This window comes from Falco biarmicus, chromosome 4 (genome assembly GCF_023638135.1).
Source record: "Falco biarmicus isolate bFalBia1 chromosome 4, bFalBia1.pri, whole genome shotgun sequence".
In the NCBI taxonomy this organism is placed as follows: domain Eukaryota; kingdom Metazoa; phylum Chordata; class Aves; order Falconiformes; family Falconidae; genus Falco; species Falco biarmicus.
This window is the reverse complement of record NC_079291.1, coordinates 62,191,149-62,213,644: the sequence shown is the minus strand read 5'-3', so window position 1 is coordinate 62,213,644 and position 22,496 is coordinate 62,191,149. Positions and strand designations below refer to the sequence as shown.

The 22,496-nt window shown below is 68.4% G+C and overlaps 2 protein-coding genes across 11 annotated transcripts; one reads left to right on the top strand and one right to left on the bottom strand.

Annotated features, from left to right (window-relative positions):
- Window positions 1-7: 7 nt before the first annotated feature.
- ATG9B (autophagy related 9B) lies at window positions 8-7,320 on the top strand. 5 transcript variants are annotated; one of them, XM_056334142.1, is made up of 15 exons: window positions 8-453; window positions 2,522-2,636; window positions 2,966-3,011; window positions 3,155-3,217; window positions 3,329-3,499; window positions 3,587-3,728; window positions 3,830-4,578; window positions 4,691-4,844; window positions 4,926-5,105; window positions 5,187-5,432; window positions 5,510-5,721; window positions 5,886-5,988; window positions 6,394-6,484; window positions 6,641-6,763; window positions 6,921-7,320. In XM_056334142.1, the coding sequence occupies exons 2-14, from the start codon at window positions 2,537-2,539 to the stop codon at window positions 6,748-6,750; spliced, it is 2,367 nt and encodes a 788-aa protein (XP_056190117.1). In that variant the 5' UTR covers window positions 8-453; window positions 2,522-2,536; the 3' UTR covers window positions 6,751-6,763; window positions 6,921-7,320. The 5 variants fall into 5 exon arrangements, 4 of the variants coding, with proteins under 4 accessions (XP_056190117.1, XP_056190116.1, XP_056190119.1 ...); XM_056334141.1 differs by having other exon boundaries at window positions 2,519-2,636; XR_008821176.1 differs by lacking the exon at window positions 8-453 and having other exon boundaries at window positions 2,180-2,636; window positions 6,641-6,804.
- Window positions 7,321-7,649: 329 nt separating this feature from the next.
- On the bottom strand, window positions 7,650-17,725 carry NOS3 (nitric oxide synthase 3). 6 transcript variants are annotated; one of them, XM_056334135.1, is made up of 26 exons: window positions 17,577-17,725; window positions 16,469-16,571; window positions 16,042-16,190; window positions 15,502-15,664; window positions 15,258-15,349; window positions 14,998-15,139; window positions 14,778-14,917; window positions 14,418-14,592; window positions 14,231-14,332; window positions 13,926-14,120; window positions 13,778-13,851; window positions 13,533-13,677; window positions 13,290-13,394; window positions 13,139-13,206; window positions 12,925-13,041; window positions 12,188-12,362; window positions 11,980-12,109; window positions 11,598-11,676; window positions 10,823-11,010; window positions 10,380-10,558; window positions 9,868-10,078; window positions 9,373-9,460; window positions 9,008-9,129; window positions 8,229-8,377; window positions 7,940-8,134; window positions 7,650-7,862 (listed from the first exon to the last, which is right to left on the bottom strand). In XM_056334135.1, exons 1-26 carry the CDS (start codon window positions 17,687-17,689, stop codon window positions 7,740-7,742), a joined length of 3,522 nt encoding a protein of 1,173 aa, XP_056190110.1. In that variant the 5' UTR covers window positions 17,690-17,725; the 3' UTR covers window positions 7,650-7,739. The 6 variants fall into 6 exon arrangements, 5 of the variants coding, with proteins under 5 accessions (XP_056190110.1, XP_056190111.1, XP_056190112.1 ...); XM_056334136.1 differs by having other exon boundaries at window positions 14,778-14,851; XM_056334137.1 differs by lacking the exon at window positions 7,940-8,134.
- Between the last annotated feature and the right edge of the window lie 4,771 nt (window positions 17,726-22,496).

Here is a 22,496-nt window from a genome sequence, read left to right as displayed (position 1 = left end):
CAGCACCGGCTGCGACGGGCGGAGCTCCAGCACCGCGGCCCGGGCCCTGCGCCGGCCCCGACCCGCCCCGGCCCCGCACGAGCCCCTCGGCACCCCCCGGGCCCCGCACCCCGACAACCCGCCAGGGCCCGCACCCCCGTCCCTCCCCGGCGCCTCCTTCGGCACACCGGGCCCGCCGGGGCCCGCGCTGCTCACCGGGCCCTGCACCGGGACCCAGAGCCCTGATCCGGGACCCTGCAGCGGTCCCGCCTTACTCCTGCTCGGACCCCGCTCCCTAGGGCGGGGGACACCCCCGAGACCCCCGCCCGACCCCCCGGTGTTGGTGTCGGTGCCGCAGCGGCCATGCCCAGCGGCAGGACGCCGTCCCGGTCCCGGGGCCGGTGCGGGGACAGATGAGCGCCCGGCACCGGGGATACCGGTCCCGCGGGGACCGCACCAGCACTGAGCTGCCAGGTGAGCCGGGAGGGACCAGCGGGCGCCGGGGCCGGGGGAGACCGGGGGGGCCGGGGACACGGGAGTGGGTGGCTTCAGACAGCTGCAATGCCCCAGAGCCCCCTGTGTGGGGTCACCCCGCACCTTCCTGGAGTCCCCTGGCCTGGCCACTGCGGGGGGGACCACCAGGCGACATGGGGGCACAGGCTGCCGCACCAGCAGATATGTCTCCATGGGGTCATTGGGGTGCCCGTGTCCCCACGGGGTGCATGTGGGCCCCTGGCATCCAGGTGACTCCACACAGGGCCATTGGCATGCCAGTGTCTGTCCCTGAGGGGTGGCTGTGTCCCTGCGGGGTGTGTGTCACCACGGTGCTATTGGGGTACGTGTCACCACAGGGTGTGTGTCACCACGGGGCTGTCACACTGCCTGCGTCCCCATGCATGTACCTGTGTCCCCACTGAGGTGCCTGTGTCCCTGCAGGGTCGTGGCGGTCCCTATGTGACACACATGCCACTGTGGGGACACTGGGGTACATGTGTCCTCGCAGGGGTCCTTGCCAGGGCCTGTGTCTCCGAGGAGCAGTGTGCCAAGGAGGGGTCCCCTGCTGCCCTGCTCTGGCACAGGGGTCCCCTTGCCAGGCCCCGGCCCCCCCAGCTGTTTACGCCTCCCGGGCTATTTTCGGGTGCCCCAGCCCTGCGGGTATTTTTGGCCGCCCGGTGCGGGGCACGTGGGGGAAGGACTGTGCCGGCATCACCGGCCGGGACACCCGATCCTGGGGGACACGGTGGCCCTGTCCCCAACGGGGAGTTGCGCAAGGCGGGGGTCAGTGCGGGGACGGTGCGTCCAGCAGCACCCAGGCCCCTGCAGCCGTGTTCCTCCTGCTGAATCACCGCCCCGGGGCCCCTCGTGCCCGCGGCCCCGTCGCACCGGCCCGGTACCGTGAGTCAGGCCCTGGCAGCGCCGCGGCAGGGTGGGGCCAGACAGCATCACCTGCGGCCTCTGGCCTGGCCGGGCACTGGCACGGGCCACCAGAGGGGACACGGGTGACGTGCGGGGCTGCGGGAGCACCGACCAGGCGGTAAGGGGAGGGCAGTGAGGGCTGCACAGGGGGGTTCTGTCCTTCCCCAGGGGCTGGGGGTCCTGTCCCTCCCCATGGAGTGAGGGTCCCATCCTGCCACAAGGGGAGGGGGGTCCCATCCTGCCCCAAGGGTCCCGGGGTCCTGTGCTTCCCTGGGGGTCTGGGTGTCCCATCCTGCCGCAGAGGATTGGGGTACTGTGCTTCCCCAAGGGGCTAAGGGTCCCATCCTGCCCAGGGGTCCTGTCCTTCCCTAGGGGTAGGGGGTGCTGCCCTTCCCCAGTGCGGGTGGGGGTCCCACACTGCCCCAAAGGAGCCACAGTCCTGTGCTTCCCCAAGGGGCTTGGGTTCCTGTCCCAAGGGTTTGGGGTCCCTCCTGCCCAAAAGGGCTTGGGGTCTGGTCCTACTCTGAGGTCAGGGGTCCCCGGGGCATTAAGAGTCCACTGGGGCTCAAGATCTGGCCCTGAGCTCAGGGATGGGGGTCTGGGAGGGGAGGTGTCCTTGGGGATGGGGGTCCATGGGGATGGGGGTCTGGGGTGTGTGTGTCAGTGGGGTGGGGGTCCATGGGGATGCATGTCCGTGGGTTGTGGGTCTGTGGGGTGGGGGTCCACTCTACTCAGATTGCAGGGGGGCAGCACGGCATGGCCTGAGGGGTGGGCATGGAGGGCGTGAATTGGGGGTCCCTGCCAGGCCAGGCAGGGGTCTCCCCAGGGAGCTCTGCTGTGGCGGGGCATGGCTGAGTGCTGGCAGGGATCCAGCCGGTGGCCAGGCTGGGTGGCGTGCCCTGCCTCGGGGCCATGGCCGTGACTGTGGCCGCGGTGTGGGAGGCCAGCTCAGGCCACTCGAATTCAGGGCATGCGGGCGGCGCGGCGTGACCTCGCCGGCATTTCCGGCTCCCGGCAGCAGGGCAGGCTCAGCCCAGCAGCCCTGTGCACCACGGCCCATGGGGTTGCGGAGGGGCTGCACCCTGCAACCTGGCAATCGGTGGGTGCCGATGGGTATCCCCAGCAGGCGGGACGGTGGGCGATGGAGGCGCAAGGGGAGTACCAGCGCTTGGAGGACTTTGAGGAAGACTCACCCCCAGGCGAGGAAGAGCTGCTGGTGCATGTCACCGAGGGGCTGCAAGGTACTGGGGGGTCCAGACCCTGCCGCGGGTGGAGGCGTCCAGGCTGCTGGGGGGGCGGTGCTGCCCTGGGGGGTCACAGCAGCAGCCTAGGGGTCGTGGCTCTGGGCTGGGGGGCTTGACTGGAGGGCAGCCTGCCGGAAGAGGGCACAGGTCCATCCCTGCTGCATGGGGGGTGGGGGCACTGCTACCCCACAGCCCTCCAGCTGGTCACAGGTGGGGGGACTGTGGGTGCCAGGCTGGGATGTGCTGAGGGTGGGGGGTGTGGCGGGCCAGGGTGGGCTGTGCTGTGGCCCTGGCTTAGTTGCTGCTGTTTTTCTCTCCTCTGCCAGACTCTTGGCACCACATCAAGAACCTGGATAATTTCTTCACCAAGATATCCTTGCAGGGCCCCTGCCTGGCTGCTGCCCAGCCCTGCCCGTGGCCGGCACTGTGGCGGGGGGGCGGGGAGACCTGGTGCCGAGGGGGGGGCAGGGGGGTCTGGCACTGCAGGCACACACTCCTTAACGTGGCCCCAACATCTACCACTTCCACCAGAAGAATGGCTTCACCTGCATGATGCTTTCGGACATCTTTGAGCTGGTGTAAGTGCCTGCGGGACACCTGCCCCTGCGTGCCATGCCGTGCCGTGCCATGCGATGCCATGCTGTGCGGCCATGGGGCAAGGGGCTGCACTGAGCCTCTGCCACCCCCAGGCAGTTCCTGTTCGTTGTCACCTTCACCACCTTCCTGCTGTGTTGCGTGGATTATGACGTCCTCTTTGCCAACCGGCCACTCAACCACAGCCACGCCGGGGGGGTGGCCCCTGACCGCAGCAAGGTGACGCTGCCCGATGCTGTCCTGCCAGCCCCGCAGTGTGCCCAGAGGTGAGGAGCAGGGCTGGGAGCTGCCGCCATGGCCGTGCAAGGGTCCCAGCACCGCCGTGGCCGTGCCTGACACACGTCCCCTGCCAGGATCCAGGCCAGTGGCTGGATCATCTTCCTGCTGGTGATGGCAGCTGTCTTCTGGCTGTACCGGCTGGTGAAGGTGCTCTGCAGCCTGCTGAGCTACTGGGAGATCCGAACCTTCTATATCAAAGCCCTCAACATCCCCTCGGTGAGTGGGGCTGCAGGGAGCGGGCTCATGGGGCCATGGGGAGGGGGTTTGCAGGGCCAGCTGTGCCCACCCAGAGCCAATGGGGGTGTTGTTTGGCGCAGGAGGGGCTGTGCAACTACAGCTGGCAGGAGGTGCAGGAACGGCTGATCTTGCTGCAGCGGCAGCAGCAGATGTGCGTGCACAAGAAGGAGCTGACGGAGCTGGACATCTACCACCGCATCCTGCGCTTCAAGAACTACACGGTGGCCATGATCAACAAGTCGCTTCTGCCCGTCCACTTCCGCCTGCCGCTGCTGGGCTCCGTCGTCTTCCTCACCCAGGGCCTCAAGTACAACCTGGAGCTGCTCCTTTTCTGGGGCCCCGGCTCGCTCTTCCAGAACAAGTGGAGCCTGCGGCCGCAGTGCAAGCGGGCAGGCGCCCGGCGGGAGCTGGCCCGGCGCTTGGCACGTGCCATGGTGCTGCTGGGGCTGGCCAACCTGCTGCTCTGCCCCTGCGTGCTGGTCTGGCAGCTTCTCTACGCCTTCTTCAGCTATGCCGAGGTGATCAAGCGGGAGCCGGGCAGCCTGGGTGCCCGCCGCTGGTCCCTCTATGGCCGCCACTACCTGCGCCACTTCAATGAGCTCAACCACGAGCTGCAGGCACGGCTGAGCCGTGGCTACAAGCCGGCCACCAAGTACATGAACTCCTTCACCAGCCCGCTGCTCACTGTGCTGGCCAAGAACATCGGCTTCTTCGCTGGCTCCATCCTGGCCGTGCTCATTGTCCTGACCGTCTATGATGAAGATGTGCTGACGGTGCAGCACATCCTCACCGCCATCACGCTGCTGGGGCTGGTGGTCACTCTGGCCAGGTAGGTGCACCAGGCTGTGCGGTGCCGGGCTGTGCGGTGCCGGGCCGCTGGCGGGCACAGTGGGCAGTGCGGTGGCTGAGTGGGAGGTGGGATGCCTGCCCCCCACCTGCAGGTCCTTCATCCCCGATGAGCACATGGTCTGGTGCCCAGAGCAACTGCTGCAGCGTGTCCTGGCCCACGTCCACTACATGCCTGACCACTGGCAGGGCAATGCCAGCCGGTCGGAGACACGTAGCGAGATGGCACAGCTCTTCCAGTACAAGGCGGTGAGCATGGGCAGGGGTAGGTGGTGGGACCAACCCCCCCCCCCTCCCCCAGACACCCCCTGATGCCCCTGTCACCTGCAGGTTTTCATCCTGGAGGAGCTGCTGAGCCCCATCCTCACCCCCCTCATCCTCATCTTTGCCCTGCCCACTCGTGCCCTCGACATCGTCGACTTCTTCCGCAACTTCACGGTGGAGGTGGTGGGAGTGGGCGACATCTGCTCCTTTGCCCAGCTTGATGTCCGCAACCACGGCAATCCCCAGGTCGGGGGGGGTCCCAGGGTGGGGGAGTCCCGGGGTGAGGGGGTCCCAGGTGCAGCAGCTCTGCTCACCCCTGCCCCACAGTGGCTGTCAGCCGGGCAGACGGAGGCCTCCGTGTACCAGCAAGCAGAGAATGGGAAGACGGAGCTGTCGCTGATGCACTTCGCTATCACCAACCCGCGCTGGCAGCCACCGCCACAGAGCGAGCTCTTCCTCAGCCAGCTGAAGGAGAAGGTGCAGCAGGACGCGGCCACTGCGCCGCCTGCCCAGTGCATCCTGGCCGAGGGGCCGTTGGGAGCATCCCTCCTCTCCGACGACTCGGCAGCTGCGGTGAGTGGGGCGGGCACGGGGGGCTGGGGGGGTCCGGAGGTTTCCAGCCGGGGTCGCCCTGACGCATGTCTCCGCAGCCAGAGGGCCTGCTAGCCAGCGTCCTGGCCCGGCCCATCCTCTCGGCCAGCGGGCTGGTGGCCCGGGACCGGCACTTTGCCCAGCCCTGCAGCACGGCCAGCGCCGCCGCCAGCGTCCTGGCCTCCCTGGCATCGCCCCTGCCTGGGCGGGCACGGGGTCCCCCCGCCGACAGCCCCGGCTGCCACAGCGACCGCCTGCTCCCGGAGGAGAGGTCCTGCCGATGGGGGGGGGGGGGGGGGGAGGGGGGGGGGGGGAGGGGGGGGGGAGGGGGGTGCGGGGTCTGCGTGCGGAGCGGGCTGGGGGAGGGGGCATGGGGAAGGGGTGTCGTGGCGGGGCCCCAAGTGCCGGCGCGGTTCTCACTGGCTCTGCCCACAGCCTGCTCCTGAGCAAGTCACGGCTGCACAGCCTGAGCCACTCGGCACTGCTCTCCGAGGTGGCCTCGGCCGAGATGAGCCTCCATGCCATCTACCTGCACGAGGTACGTCCCCTGGCTCCCCTGCCCGTGGCAGCCCCGGGGTGTGGGTCCCCCACCATGGCCCTACCCATATCCCTGCCTGCAGGAGCATTGCTGGGGGGGGCTGTACCCAGCCGGGTGCTCTGTCCTTGCCTCCTGCCTGCCACCCCCATGGGTCTTGCCTGGCCCTGGCCCCCAGGCCCTTGTCCCTAGTCCTCTGCTCTGTCACCCCCCGTCACCCTGGGTTTGGCTGGGGACCCCATGGGTGCTGCCAGACAGTGTTGGGGGTGAACTGCCATGGCTGGCATCACTGCAGCCATGTCCTCCCTTCTGCCACCCCATTGGGGATGGGGCGGTGTCCCAAGGGGACACTGTGGGGAGGCAGCTTGCCATGGCGGGGGGCTCTGACTGCCTCTTCCACTCTTCCAGCTCCACCAGCAGCAGCAGCAAGGCCCTGGACCCCAGGCCGTGGGGGTGTGGGGGGCCACAGGAGCACCCAAGCCTCCCCCCATGACCACAGGTGAGCACCACGCTGGGGCTCCTGGGGGAGCGGGGGACGCATGCTGCCCCCAGCCCCCACAGGGCTGAGCCTGGAGGTGGGGCAGCTGGGGGGTCCTGAGGGCCTGAACCGTAGGCAGGAGCTGCAGGACTGGTTCTTACCCACCCTGTGCCCCAGGCTCAGCTGCCAGGGCCTCACAGGCTCAGCACCGGGAGATGCCGCTGGGTGGCTGGGCCGAGGAAGAGGAGGAAGAGAAGGAGGAGGAGGAAGTGCAGACGACGGGCTAGCTGGCCTCAGTGGGTAAGGGCATGGCCCAGCCTGGCAGCCCTGGCCTGGGGAAGGTCAGTGACCACTGGGGCTGGGGCCCGGTGGCGTTCAGGCAGTATGTCTGCTGAGGTCCCCACTGCTGAGGTCGCCACTGCTGGGGTCCCCGCTGACAGACCTCTTTCCTCTGCAGGGTCCTGGGCATGCTGAGAGCTCCCGGTGCCAGGAGAGCTGCCAGGAGGTGCTGGCTGGGACCGGGTACAGCGGGGATGCTTGCTGCTGCCCACCGTGCTGCCTGGGGCCGGGGCACGGGGTGGTCCGGCCGACCCTGCCCGCATGGGCCCCCAGCTCAGGTGCGGGGCTTTGCGGGTGGCCCTGCTGCGGTGTGGGGCCAGGGGTGCTGCCAGAGGCAGCCAGCCCTGCGAGGTGCTATATTTAGGGGGGGGCACGGTGCGCCAAGGCTGCCCCTTCCTGGAGCTGGTGCCATCCCTGCTTGCGCTGCCTGCCGGGGCCACTGCCCCCCGCAGTGCCCTGCCCAGGGCACCGGCTGCACCGAGCCACCATGGGAAATAAAGGTTTATAGAGGGGCTGTGCCCAGTGGTGACTGTGCCCGGAGCCGGCGGAGGGCTGGGGGGGGGCTATGCTGTGGGGCTGTGCAGGGGGATATCATGGGGGCGGGGGTGATGCTGTGGACAGAGCTGTGGTGGTTTGGGGCAGTGATGCCAGGGTGGTGCCACTCGCCCGCAGCCACACAGGTTGGAGCAGCAGGACCACAGCTGTGTCCCCCCATCCCACATCTGCCCCACTCGTGGCCAAAGCAGGGCCGGGAGACCCCACCGCAGACCCCAGCCCAGCCCTGCCCACCCACGGTTCCCAGTCACGCACGGTGCCATGCTGGGGGAGGCAAAGCGCCAGGCCAGGGTTATCAAAACTAAACCTTTACTGGGAAGGCGGCGCTGCCTGCAGCGGGGCGGGGCGAGCAGCAGCGGTGGTGCCTCCTGCCCTAGCACACTCAGGGGGCCGGGCCCGGCTGCTGGCGCTCCTGCATGGAGAAGGACTGGCTGCGGATGCGGAAGGCCACCTCCTGCGTGCGGAAGGTGAGGCCGAAGATGTCCTCGTGGTAGCGGTTCTTGTCCTGGGGGAAAAGGTAGCATGGCAGCATGGCAGCATGCCGGGCATGGTGCCAGCGTGCTGCACACCCCCAGCCCTTACCCGCAGCTCACTGATGAAGTCCCCGGCCTGCCCCAGCGTCATGCCGGCTTGCTGCACCAGGATGTGCTGCACCGTCTGCAGCACCTCGGTGGCCATCGTCACATCCCCACAGACATACATGTGCCCAGCGCTCTGGCACAGCACCCGGTGCACCTCTGCTGCCAGCTGCATCCGCAGCACATCCTGCACGTAGGTCTGGGGACACCGCGCAGGGCTGCTGCTGACACCCGGCACATGGCCGCAGCCCCATGCTGCCCCCAGCCCCACCTGGTCCCCACTCCAGTCCCACCTTGGGGGTCCCCAGCTCACGGGAGAAGGCAGTGAGGACCTGGCTGAGGGCCCCCTGCTCCTGTGCCTCCTGCATCTCCTGCCGGTAGATGTGGTCCAGCGCTGAGGAGCGGCAGCCGAAAACCAGCACCATGCTGCCCAGGGGGCCGCCTGTGGGGAGGCAGCAGCCGGGACCTGCCCCTGTGCCCTATGTCCCCATTTTCCCTCACCCTGCGTCCCTGCTCTCCCATCTCCTGCAGCCCCTCACACCGCCCTGTCCCCACATGCCCCCATCCCCTTGTGTCCCTGCGTCCCCAGCCCCGTGGCCCAATTCTCCGCGCCACCATGCCCTGTGCCACTGTGCCCCTGGCCCCCAACCTTCTGTCCCCAGGTGGCCATGTCCCTCCATCCCTGCACCCTGTGCCCCATGTCCCCCTGTCCCCATGCTCCACATCCCCGCTTGCCCGTGTCCTGTAGCCCTGACACATCCCCACGCTGCCCTGTCCCCATGTCCCTCCATCCCCATGTCTCCATGCCACACACACCCATGTTCCCCCCACCCCCGCGTCACCCTGCTCTTGTGTCCCCATGCCCCCACCCTCCACCTCCTTCCTCGTGTCCCCACATCCCCTTGTCACCTTACCCTGCATCCCGGTGCCACCAGCCCCCGACCTTCTGTCCCCAGGTCGCCGCATCCCTCTGTCCCCCGTGTCCTGCATCCCGGTGCCACCGCATCCCCAACACCCACCCTTGGCCCCAGCCCCGTGACCCCGACCCCACCCAGCCCCCCGCCGCCCCCACCTCCGGACCGCAGGTGGTGCAGCCGGTGCTGCCAGAAGCTGCGGAAGGGCGCGACGCCGGTGCCGGGCCCCACCAGGATGCAGGGCGCCTCCGCGGCGGCCGGCAGCCGGAACGACGGGGCGCTGCGGACGGCGGGTCACCGGGTCACCGGCAGCGCCCGCGCGGGGGGTGCCGGGGAACGGAGTCCGGGGTGCAGAGGGTGCGCGCAGGGCATGCTGGGAAACGTAGTCAGAGTGGTGGGGAACGCGCAGGGCATGCTGGGAAATGTAGCGGGGCGTGCCGGTGGTGTGCGCAGGACACGCTGGGAAATGTAGTCCGGGGCCGAGGGGCGCATGCAGGCAGGGGCGGGGGGGCCTGTCCCTTACCCCCGGATGAAGGCGGGCACGGTGTCCCCCGGCTGCAGCCGTGCCAGCCAGGTGGAGCAGACGCCGTAGTGCAGGGGGCCCTGCCCATCTGCGGGGACACGGGGGGGGGGGAGGTGCTGCATGGGCTGTGGCAGGCAGCCCCCCCACCATCCCTGCACGGGGGCCCTGGGGGGCCCTAGGAGCCTGGGACAATGCATGGGGACAGGGGACCACGTCCAACAGCATCTCCCAGGCACTGTGTGATAGGGCTGGGCGGGACCCTCAAGGGGCCCTGGGAGACCTGGAGACACCCCTCGGGGGTCCTGGAGGTACCTCTGGAGGGGGACCCTGGAGATGCCCCTGGGGAAACCTGGAGGTGCCTCTAGGGGGGACCCTGGAGGTGTCTCTGGGGCCATGCAACACAGGGGTGCCGTGACAGGCGTTGCTGTGTGTGTGGCAGGGCAGAAGGTAGCAGCCCCCCACCCGGGGCCCCCACCAGCCCCCAGCCCCACTCACTCTCACTGTGGTAGGTGACTACGGCCACTGTGAGGTGGATCTCCCCAGGGCTGGGGCCAGGTGCGGAGCTGATGGAGTAGTAGCGCGGCTGGAGCAGTGGCAGCTGGGTGAGCAGCAGGGAGGCCGGCAGCCCCACCGAGGGGAACTCCTCCAGCACCTCCAGCAGCGTGGGGCACCGGAACCACTTCCAGTCCTCATACAGCCGGGCGTCCTGCAAGGCACCCAGCTGGCCCATGGCCACTGTGCCCAGCACCCCTGCCCAGCAGGGACCCAGCATCCCAGCAGGAAGGGAACCAGCACCCCAGCATCCCAGCCAGGGAGGGGCCAGCACACCAGCATCCCAGTATCTCAGCAGGAAGGGAGCCAGCCTCCCAGTACCCCAGCCTCCCAGCCAGGGAGGGGCCAGCATCCCAGTATTCCAGCTATGAAGGGGGCCAGTATCCCAGCATCCCAGCCAGGGAGGGGCCCAGCACCCTAATCAGCAGCGAACAAGCCCCAGCCCCCGCTCCCACCTGGCCGAGCTGCTGCAGGCGCTGCCGGTCGGCTGGCTCCTGTGCCAGTGTAGCCAGAAGCTGCAGAAACTGGGGGCTCGGGGGGGCCGCCACATCCAGGAAGAAGGTGAGTGCCTGGGCCAGGGTGCAGGGGGGCAGGCGGCTCTGTGGCACCCCGGGCTGGGGGGGCACGGGCCCGTCTGCGGGAGGAGGGTGGGGGCGTGATATGGTAGGCATGCTAAGCCTCTGCCCCTGCCCCAGCCCCTTCTCCTGCCCCAGCCCCTTCCGCCCCTGCCCCAGCCCCTTTGCCTGCCCCTTCCCCTGCTCCAGCCGCTGCCCCGGCCCCTTCCCCTGCTCCTTCTCCTGCCCCGGCCTCTGCCTTTCCTGCTCCCTGCCCCAGCCCCTTTCTCTGCTCCCTCTCCAGCCCCTTCCCGGCCCCCGCTCCCCGCGGCCGCGGGTCCTACCGCCGGGATCCCCCTCCAGACTCTCCACCACGACAGGCTGCTCGGGGGGCGGCGGGTCGCGCACGCGGCCCAGGACCCCCCGCACCAGCTCGGCGCGGTTGGCGGGGAAGACGCCGAGGTGGTCCCCGGGCTGGTACCGCAGCTCCGCCTGCCCCGCCGAGTCCAGCCGCACCAGCAGGGTAGCCCGGCTGCGCGGGTGGGTCAGCGGGGCGCAAGGGGTGGTCCTGGGGTGGGGGCTGGGGGGTCTGGGGGCCCGTGGGGGGTTCCAGATTTGGGGGGGGGGGGGTCCCGGGGTGAGGGGGGATGCAGGGGTGAGGGTCCCGGAGGTGGGGGGTCCCAGAGGTGTATGGGGGGTCCCGGGGTGAGGGGGGATCCAGGGGTGAGAGGTTCCGGTGTTGGGGGGGGCATCTCAGGGGCTTAGGGCCCCGGGGGTGGGGGTCCCGGGGGTGAGGGGGGATCCAGGGATGAGGGTCCCGGAGGTGGGGGGTGCCAAAAGTTGGAAGGGTCCCGGGGGTGAGGGGGGATCCAGGGATGAGGGTCCCGGAGGTGGGGGGTGCCAAAAGTTGGAAGGGTCCTGGGGGTGAGGGAGGATCCAGGGGTGAGGGGTCCCGGAGTTGGGGGGGGTCTGGGGGTGTAGGGGTGGGGGCAGCCCAGGAGTGGGGGGTCGCAGGGACGCGGGGAGGGGCAGGGGTCCCGGCAGTGGGGGATTCGGGGATGGGAGGTTCCAGGTGTGCTGGGGGGTCATGGGGGTGGGGAGTCCCGGGGAGGGGCTCACCTGGACTCCTCGCTCTGCAGGTTCTCCACGGAAAGCACCGTGCAGGGCAACACCCGGCGCTTGTGCAGGTGGGACAGCCCTGGGGGGGCACGAGGGGCTAGCACTCACAGGGGGGCACAGTAGGGGCTGGCGAGGTCGAGGAAGCTGGGGGGGTCATGGGGGGGCTGGAGAGACTCTTGGCAGGGCACTGCCGAGATCCCATGTTTGTGCTGGCTGTAGGTGTCCTGCGGGGGGGTTGTGGGGTGTTCTTCCCAGAGCTGGGTGGGGATGACCAGGGGGGCGGGGGGCCATGGGACAGATGCTGGCGACAGGTGGAGGGTGATGCTAAGGGGGGGTTGGGGGCTCCCTAGGGGTGCTGGGGGGGGCAGGGTGGTGGTGGTACCAGCCAGGGTCTCCGTGGCCTGGGGCTGCCCAACCAGCCGGTGCCTCTGGCGCTTCCAGCTTTGGGGGGGGGCGAAGAGCTCCTCGGCCCCCCCTGCCACGTCCCCCACGCAGAAGGTCTCACAGGCAGCCTGAGGACACAGGAAAGGGCCAGTGGGTGCTGCAGGTGGTGGGTGCCCCCCTCCCACCCCCCCGGTGCCCCCACTGACCTGGAAGACGAGGCGGGCCCACGTGCGGAAGGACTCCTCCTGGGCACAGAGCTCGTCGCCCTCACCCATGGGCAGCACCCGCTCCCCCCCCAGCTCCTCCAGCCGTGTGTCCACCGCCCGGGCGAAGGCACAGAAGTGGGGGTATGCCCGGGACCCCAGCCCGAACACCGAGAACCTGCCACCACCGCGGGGGAGGGCTGAGCACAGTGACCCAAGACCCAGACCCTCTGATGGAGGGTTGGAGCCTGCACTGGGAGGGGGAGCACTCACAGATGGGGTGGCATAGGTGGGGGGATGCTCAGGGCAGGAGGGGCCATGCTCAGGGATGGGTGGGGTATATGCTCAGGGATGGGGTGGGGGCACCCAGGGATGGGGCGTGGATGCTCAGGGGTGGGCTGGGGTGCTCAGGGCTGGGGTGGGGGCACCCAGGGGTGGGGCTACCTAGGGCTGTGAAGGGGAGCGATGTTGGTGGGGGCACCTAGCCTGGTGGGTCAGGGCTGTCACAAGCAGGGCTCAGGGTTGAGGACCCCTAGGGACAGCTTCTGCCACAGCCATGGAACAGACGTGGCTGAAGCTGCTGGTGCCAGGGCCAGTCCCCACCACAGACTCTGACCTCTCCCTGGCCCAGCACCATGAAGCCCCCCCGTACTCCCAGACAGGGCACCCTGAGCCCCCAGCCAGACACTGTGCTCAGGCAGAGGACCCCATCCCTGTGGCCATGGCCATGCTGGCGGTACCGCAGGGCGCCCAGCGTGCCAGCACTGTCAGTGTTGCTCAGCTGCCGCCGCTTCTTCTTCCAGGAGGTGACGAGCTGGTCAGACTGTGAGACGCTGTTGAACCGCAGCTTGTAGCTCCTGTTCGGGACAGGAGGGTGAGGACAGGGTGGGCCCTGCCTGGGTGGACCCTTCCCCAGCCCCAGGCAGGCACCCCTGGCCTCCCTCGTGTGCTCACATGGGTGGCTCAGCCTGGGAGGTGCTGGTGTAGGGTGAGGTCATCTCCATCAGTGCCTTGGAGAAGCTCTGTCGGGGATAGCATGTCACTATCACCATCCCATCCCATCTCCATCCCATCCCATCCTCTCTGCCTCCTTGCAGCCCTTTACCTCCGCGCACTCAGGGGGATCCCCATTGCCAAAGGTGCTGGTCACCACCAGAACCAGGGTCTCATGTTCCAGGGACACCACATCATACTCATCCATGCACAGCACCTGGAGGGGGGGACATGGGACTGGGACATGGACAGGGGGCTGCAACAGATGCCTTCCCCACCACCCAAACCACCCCCCACATGAAGGCACCCGTTGCAGCCCAGACTGCTGCTCCCCACCCCATCTCCCCCTGCCCACCTTGGGGTCGAAGGCACGTCGGAAAAGCTGGCAGAGGTTCCAGGCATAGGTCCGGGATTTGCCAGTCTCGGTGGCATAGAGAATGGTGGCCTTGACGCGGCGTGCCATCATGTGTCCCATCAGCTTGGCTGAAATCTTCACTGCACTGGGGATGGGGGGATCGCCGGGTCAGCAGCTTGGGCTTGGGGACCCATGGGCAAGAATCCCCCCCCTACAAAGACAGCCCCCAAAGGGTGGGCACCTACTTGGCCACCTCCTTGAAGGTCTTTCTCCTGGTGACAGTGGTGCCCTTAGAGACGTAGACCTTCCAGGCATCGGGCTGTGGGGCAAGCGGGAGGGATCAGCTGGGGGGCTGGGGAAGGGGGGGGTGGGGGGGCCAGGGGCTGGGCCCACCTGGTAGCGGAAGGTGGGGCAGAGCTGGTAGTTGACCATCTCCTGGTGGAAGACAGGGGTGAGGCTGCCCGAGATGGGGGGCACGATCCAGACCCAGTCTGCAGGGCACCCCCCCCGTGTCCGCAGCTCATTCTCCATGTGCTTCACAAAGGACTCTGTGGCCGCGTGGTGGTCCACGATTGTCACCTTGGCCACCTGCGGGTACAATGGGCTGGGAGTGGCTGGCACCTGGCCCAGGATAGTGGCAGTGTTGGGGTTCCCCTGGTGCAGCCATGCCAGCATCACCCCCCAGCCATGCGTCCCACCTGGTAGCTGTGCAGCACGGCGATGTTCACCTCCACTGCTGCCTTGTCCTTCCAGAGGGACGATGTCGTTCGTGTGTCCAGCCCCATGCGCAGGGCCACCTCCTGCCAGTGGCATGGTGGGGGGCTTAGCTGGGGGGTCCCGGTGGGGGTTCTAGGCCAGCTCGCCCCCCCCAGTTGTGGGGCTCACCGGCAGCAGGTTGTAGCGCTGGCTGTCGCAGAGGTTCCTGGTGCCGATCTCACTGCTCATGTACCAGCCGTTGAAGGGGGCTGCCGGGAACTCCAGCCCCCCGACCTCCAGCAGCATGTTGGAGACAGCCGGCAGCGCGTACCACCGCAACCCCAGCTCCCCGAACCACTCCAGCCTGCATGGGGGGAGGTGGGTGGGCTCTAGCCAGGGACCCTCACCAGCCCTAGTGTGGGTCCCTGCCGCAGATCCCAGCCCCGCTCCCCTCCCCAGGGGTGTCCCATCGGGGCTGGCAGAGCTCCGGTCCCTCGGGGCTGTGGGGGGCAGGCAGGGCTGGGGGGGGGTGGGCACAGCCCCACTCACGTGGGGTGCTGGAGGGGCACCTCGAGGACCAGCTCCGGCGGGAGCGGGAAGAGCTCGGGGGGCTCGTCGGGGCCCTGCAGCAGCAGCGGCAGCACGTCGAAGCGGCCGCCGCCGGGGCTCCAGCCGTGCTGGATGCAGAGCTGGGGGGCAGCAGCATCAGGACGGCGGTGGCACCAGGCGGGGCCGGGGGCAGGGGGCTGGGCAGGGGGTGTCTCCCCACCTCGGTGATGTCAACGTTGGCTGGGTCCCCCTGCACGGAGCCATCGGGCTGCCGGTACCCAGCATAGCGGATCAGCTGCGTGTTCCAGATGCGGAAATCACCGCGACCCGGCATCCGCTGGGGAAAAATGGTGATGGCCGACCTGGAGGGGCCAGGGTGGGATGTCACCAACACCCCCACCGGCTGCAGGGCTGGGGGGTCCTGCCCCAGGCGGGGTGGTCTGGCCGGTGGTGAGTACAGCAGCCTGACAGGGCTCTCACCGAATGTTGCCGCGGTTGGTGGCGTACTGGATGTGGGTGCAGAGGAAGCTGAACATCTCTCCCACACTGGCGCAGTCCCGGGCGTCAAACACCTGTGGGAGGGGGTCAGGGGGGGATGCAAGGGGACATCCCACTGGTCCCCCAACAAGCATCCGCAGAGCATCCACACTAGGGTGACCCGTGGCTGTGGGGCAGGCATGGGGCCGGGGTTCCTGCCAGCACCATGGGGTGCCCCCTGCCCCACCTGCAGCTTGTTCCACTGGATGCGCCCCACGCAGCGTGCGGCGTTGCGCCAGGCCTGCTTGGCCCCAAAGACGAGCTCGGGCTCCAGCAGCTGGTAGGTGCCGGTGGCCATGATGGCGGCTTCCACCTCTCGCAGCCGCTGGGCGTGCGCTGGTGAGTTCTCCCTGCGGACACCCCCACACCTCAGCCCCCCCCCACTGGGACAGACATCCCCCGCACTGGGACCCGCCCTGCACTGCTGTGGGGTGCAGGGCTGGGGGTGCCCTGGGGGGGGAGATGGGGACGTGGGGTGCCCCAGGGCACAAGTGGGCTGTGGGGTTACTGTGGGGCAGGAATGGGGATGCGGGGTGCTTTGGGGTAACAGTGGGGTTTTGGGGTACCTGTCTTGTGCAGGACAGGGGCTGTGGGGTGCTCAGGGCACAGCTGGGGCTTTGAGGTACTTTGGGGCAGAGACAGGGATGTGGGGTGCCCCGGGGCAGGGATGGGGATGTGGGGTGCCCCGGGGCAGGTCGGTGCCCTGGCCCCCCGGCACCCTGCTCACCGGCGCAGGGACAGGTAGTACTGGGTGATGAAGTCCCGGGCCAGGCCCAGCAGCTCCTCGATGGGCCGGGGGCCATCAGGGGCCGGGGCCGGCAGTGGCCGTGGCAGCACCAAGGAGCCCAGGCAGCGCTGCCCTGAGCAGGGCAGCTCCTGGGTGGGAGGAGGGAGGTCTAGAGAGGGGCCCTTCCGCACACCCCCAGTCCCAGACCCTCCATCCTGCACTCCCCCATCCTGACACCCGCATCCGCATGGCCCTCAGCCCAGTAAACCCCATCCCCCCACCCTCAGCCTCATCCCCCCCCATCCCCAAACCCCCAACCCCGTTCCCCAACAGCCCTGAACACCCATCCCCATGCCCCCACCCCCTATCCCCATGCCCCCATCCCTGTGCCCTCTAGCCCCACGCCCCCTACCCCCTCACCCCCCACCTGCAGGGCCTGGGCACAGAGAGTGTCATAGCCGATGCTCCCTGTCTCCCAGTTCTTCAGCCGGGCAAAGCGAGGGGGCTCCGCTGGGCGGGTGGGCACCAAGCTGGGGGGGACATGGCCCTCAGCCCTGCCCGGGCACAGGGAAGGGGGCCAGCCTGCCCTGCACGTGGGGCACAGCTGGGGATCTGGGGGGGTACACCCCCACACACCCTGCACTTGGTCCAGCAACTGGGACCAGTGGGGCTCCAGCACCTGCTGCCCATGGGGACTGTGACCCTCAGGGGGGTGGGCAGGGTGCACTGGGGTGAGGGGATCATTGGAGATGGGGGGCTGTGAGGGGACATGGGGGTGACCAGGGACCTCCCCTGGCCCCTGGTGCTGCTGTGGTGGCCCCTGGCTCAGTGCCGTGGGAGCTGGCTGGGGGGGAGTGGGACGTTCCTGGGCCTCATGTGTGTGTCTGTGTGTGTGTGTGAGAGTGTGTGTGTGTGTGTGTGAACAATGGCCATGAGTCAGAGCAGGCTCATGGCCACTGAGGGGGTGAACCGATCTCCTGCCCCCCCCGCGCTGGGGTGACCCCACACATCCCGGCACAGCTTTACTTCCCAGCCCAACTCGACCCTTGCGCCCCTTCCCCGTATGTCCCCATACATCCCCATATGTCCCTGTATGTCCCATCCACCCCAGCACATCCTGGTAGGTCCTGACTCATCCCACAGCCTGCTGTGGGGCTGGGGGCACTACACTGGGGCTGCTGGCGACATGCCACAGGGCAGGGGACACTGGCATGATGCCACATGGCATCGCAGGCACAGGGCTCTCTGCCGATGGGTGCCCATGGCTGCACCGCATCCTGCCCCAGCAAGCATCGCCCTGGCTGGGCCACCTCTGCTGTGGGGACACATCCCTGGTGGGCTCTGGCCATGTGGGAATGTCCTCATGAGCCATGGTGGGGTCAGGCAGGAGGGGGCCGAGTGAGCAGCCCCGTTGGGGCATGACAGCCAGCAGACACGGTGCACTGCGGCACTGGGTGCCAGTGCCCCGACCAGCCATCCGTCCACCCCACCCCATTTGCCCCATCCATCCTGCCCCGTCCGCGCTGTGCACCCACCTGCCCCGCTCGGTGCCCGCAGTCTCCTCAGGCGTGGTGCTGAGCTGGCGGGAGCAGAGGCCGAGGCCGCAGGAGCGGGCAGCGCCGGGCAGCACGGCCGGCAGGTTGCCCATCGTGCCGCCACTGAGCCGCCGGTGCCGGGAGCGGCCGCTTCCTCCGGCCGCAGCGGGGAAGTGGTGACCTCGGCCGCGCACGCCTCCGCCCTGCGCACAATGGGCGCCCACTGCTGCGATGCTGCCCACCAGGACATGGCACAGGCCATGCCGGGGACCCTGCCGTGGGGCTGCTGAGGTGCTTCAGCCCTGCTCTGCCCTCCCTGTACCCCTGCAGGTGGCCGGGGGGGGGAGGCAGTGGTGGCAGTGCCAGGGGTGGCATGCACAGGACCCCCAGCATGGTGAAGGGACCCCCCAGCATGGCCACAGGCCCTGACACAGCCACAGAACCCCCCAGCATGGCCATAGCTCCCTCAGCATGGCTGCAGGACCACAGCACAGCCATGGGACCCACGACGTGGCCTCAGCCCCCCCAGCACAGCCACAGGGCTCCCAGCATAGCCATGGGACCCCTGGCACGGCCATGGGACACCCAGCACAGCCACAGGACCCCCAGCATGGCCACACAGCTCCCAGCATGGCTATGGCCCCCCTGGCACAGCCACGGACCCTTCCTGCCTCCCCCAGCCACTGTCCCCGAGAGGGGTCCATTTCCCCTGGCCCCAGCCCCATGGCATGCCAGAGCAGGGGAGAGAGGGGCCGTGGGCTGGAGTCTGCCACCACCTGCCCCTGATGGGGCCAGCTGCCCCCCTGCCCCTCCTGCCAGCTCCTTTGGGGGGCCATGGGCAGTGTGCCCTCCTTGGGGGGTCCCACGTTCGCGCCAGGAGGCTGGATGTCCCGCAGGGGTCCCAGGCCTCCTACCAGCCCCCTGCCCGGGGGCTGTGGGGCGGATGTCCACCGCAAGCCCCCAGTTTCCCTGCCCCTCCCGTGTGGGGCTGCCGCTCCCCACCCAGTTCCTGCCATTGATGTGCCAGGCCGCTTCCCAGGGGCCCCCGGGCCGGGCACCCCGGGGGGCTGTGCCCCGGCACCCTCCGAGGGGGGGGGGGCGGCAAGGGAAGGGGCACACACTGGGGTGACCCTGGGGTGGGGGGTCACCCGAGCTGCCGGCGGTGCTGGGGTCCCACGGTGACCCCCGAGGAGGGGGTCCCGGGGCGGGGTGGGGGCCTGGCTGCGGGGTTCTCGGGGGGGCCCCCGCACCGACGGGAAACCGCGCCCGGCCGCGGCTGCCGGCGGTTCCTTCCTGCGGCGGGGGGAGGCGGGGGGCAGCGAGGGGGCGGGCGGGGCGGGGTCAGCGAGGGGGCTCAGGGACTCCCAGCGGGGCACGGGCTGGGTGCCGGGGATCCAGCCCCGCTCCCCCTCCCGGCTCGGGGACAATGCCGGCTCACCCCGTCCCAAGGGGGTCTCCGCGGCCCCCGCTGCCCGGGCTGTTTCGCGCCCCCCCGCGCCGCGCCCTCCACGGGGGGCGGGACAGGCCTGTCCGTCACTGCAGAGCGCCCATCCGATTGGCTGCCCTTTCTGGGGGGCGGGGACTCGGCCCTGGGGAGGGGGCGGGTGGGGGTGCTTAGGACTGGTCTTGCCACACGGCTGCGCCCCCTGCCCCAAGGCTGCGCCCCGCCCCTCCCCACGCGTGTCCCCCGCGGGGCAGCCCGGGGTGGGGCTCGGCTCGGCCGGGCCAGCTGAGCGGGGCCGCCTTGAGCCGGGCTGAGCCGAGCTGGGCTGAGCTAGGCCGAGCTGGGCTGAGCTGGGCTGAGCTGGGCTGAGCCGGGCTGAGCTGAACTGGGCCGAGCTGGGCTGAGCTGGGCCGAGCTGGGCTGAGCTGGGCCGAGCTGAGCCGGGCTGGGCTGGGTTGAGCTGGGCTGAGCCGGGCTGAGCCGGGCTGAGCTGGGCAGGGCTGAGCTGGGCTGAGCTGAGCCAGGCTGAGCTGGGCTGAGCTGAGCCAGGCTGAGCTGGGCTGAGCTGGGCTGAGCTGGGCTGGGCCAGGCGGAGCTGGGCCGAGCTGAGCTGGGCTGGGCTGGGCTGGGCTGGGCTGGGCTGGGCTGGGCTGGGCTGGGCTGAGCTGGGCAGGGCTGAGCTGGGCTGAGCCAGACAGAGCTGACCCAAGCTGGGCTGGGCAGGGCTGAGATGAACTGGGCCGAGCTGGGCTGGGATGGACTGAGCTGAACCGGGCTGAGCTGAGCTGGGCTGAGCCAGGCTGAGCTGGGCAGGGCTGAGCTGGGCAGGGCTGAGCTGGGCTGAGCTTGGCAGGGCTGGGCCAGGCTGAGCTGAGCTGGGCAGGGCTGAGCCAGGCTGAGCCGGGCTGAGCCGGGCTGAGCCGGGCTGAGCTGGGCTGAGCTGGGCTGAGCCGGGCTGAGCCGGGCTGAGCTGGGCTGAGCTGGGCTGAGTTGGGCTAGGGTGAGCTGAGCAGGGTCCTGGCGGTCACAGCTCCGACCGCGCGTCCGGGCCGGGTCCGGCTCCAGTTTCAGCACCAGGGACAGCGCCCGGCGGGGCGGCCGGACTGGGATAGGAGCGGAAGGAGACCGGGGTGGACTGGTGCTGAACTGGATCTGGGACTGCACAGGGACTCGACCGGGACTGGGCTGGACTGGACTGAGACTGGGATTGTGATTGGACTGGGGCAGGGCCCAGGACCAGCATCACGACTGGGACCGAGACTGGACTGAAACTGGGGCTGGGACTGGACAGGGACAGGGATCTGGCGTGGACCTGGACTCAGATTGAGACGGAGATTGGGCCTGTGACAGGACTGGGACTGGTGCTGAACTGGGACCAGGACTAGGACTTTACAGGGAATGGACTGGACTGGACTGGAACTGGAACTAATCCGGGACTGGACTGAGACAAGGACTGGGAGAGGACTGGACTGGGACTGGGACTGGTGCTGAAATGGGACCAGGACCCGGACCGGGACCAGAACCTGGACTGGACTGAACTGGAACTAATCGGGGACTGGACTGAGACAAGGACCGGGACTGGACTGGACTGTGGCTGGGACCAGCATCATGACTGGGACCAGGACTAGACTGGCACCAGAACCTGGACTGGACAAGGACTGGACTAGGATTAGACTGGACAGGGAGTGAGACTGGGATGGGACTGGACTGGGACAAGAACTGGGACTGAGACTGCACTGGGATAAGGACTGGACTCAGACCGGGACAAGGGCTGGACTGGGACTGGGAATGTACTGGGATGGGAAAAAGACTGGGACAGGACTGGATTGGGACTTGGAGTGGGACTGGACTGAACTGGAACTGGGACTGGAGCCAGTACCAGAAGCAGCATCATGATAGGGTCCAGGATTGGAATGAGACTAGGACTGGGACTGGGACTGGAACTGGAACTGGGACAGGGACTGGGACCAGTATCATGACTGGGACCAGGATAGGACTGGGAATGTGACTGGACTCGGACTGGACTGAGACTGGACTGGGACAAGGACTGGGACTGAGACTGGAAATGGGACTGGAATGAGACTGGCACTGGGATTGGGACTGGGACTGGAACTGAACTGGGACTGGGATCGGAACTGAACTAGGACTGGGACTGGGACTAAGCCCAGCAACAGTAACAGATCATGATTGGGGCTGGAACTGGACTGATTCTGGAACTGAGAGTGGTACCTGGACTAGACTGGACTGGGACTGGGACTAGCACTGGGACCAGCATCATTATTGGGACTGGGATTGAACTGGACAGGGATGGGACTAGGATTGGGACTGGGCGTGGGACTGGACTGAACTGGGACTAGGACAGGGAATTGGATGAGCACCAGGACCAGCATCATGACTGGGACTAGGATTGGAATGAAACTGGGGTGGGGACCAGGACCTGACCTAACCTGGCCTGGGTCTGGCACTAGGGACTGAAACTGGGACTGGGACCAGGACTCGTACCTGGTCTGGATTTGGACTAGGGCAGAGGCTGAGACTGGGACAGGGACTGGTGCCAGGGACTTGGACCAGCACCAGCATCATGGTTGGGACCAGGATTAGACTGAGACTGGGACTGGACTGGGATTGGAATGGGGAATGAAACTGGGACTGGGATGGGGACAGGGACTGGAACTGGGACAGGAGTGGACTGCAACATGGACTGGGACCAGCACCAGGACCAGCATCATGACTGGGACCAGAACTGGAATGAGACTGGGACAGGGACCAGGTCTGGGACTGGAACTAGGCTGGGACCAGGAATGAGCCTGTAACAAGGACCCAGAACTGGTATTGGGACCAGCACCAGGACTGCATTAGGAGTGGGACTGGGACTGAAACTGAAACTGGGAGTGCAGCCAGGACTGTGACTGGGACCCAGAATGAGACTGGGACCAGCACCAGGACTGGAACTAGAGCTAGACTGGGACTGGGACCCAGCACTGGGAATGGGATCAGACCTGGGCCCAGCAGTGGGATCAGCACTGGGACTGGAACCAGCACTGGGAGTGGGCCAGGCACTGGGCCATACTGGGACCTGGGGCGGCAGGGGGTGCTGGTGGTGGCTGATTCTGTGAGGGCAAGGGGAGGGATGGGGGGACATGCACCTGCCCCCATGGGCCCCACCGTGGCCAGACCACACATAGTCACCCAGACCCCGGAGTATGGCCGTGCCCTGAGCCTACATGACCCCATGTGACCCCACTGGGGAGCAGGGCTGGGATGCGTTGAGACTGGCTGGTCACCAGCATCTTGGGGGACCCCGGCACCTGCCTCTAGAAGGGGCACAGGACCCCAGGCCAAGGGAGGGGGGTCCCGCAGCGGGAGGGGCCCAGTGTGGGCAGTGTGGCACAGGGATGGCACCACACAGCTGTGTGGACAGGGTCCCAGCAGCGTGGGGGGGCAGCCCCCTTGCTTGCTCCCAGCAGCTGGCACCG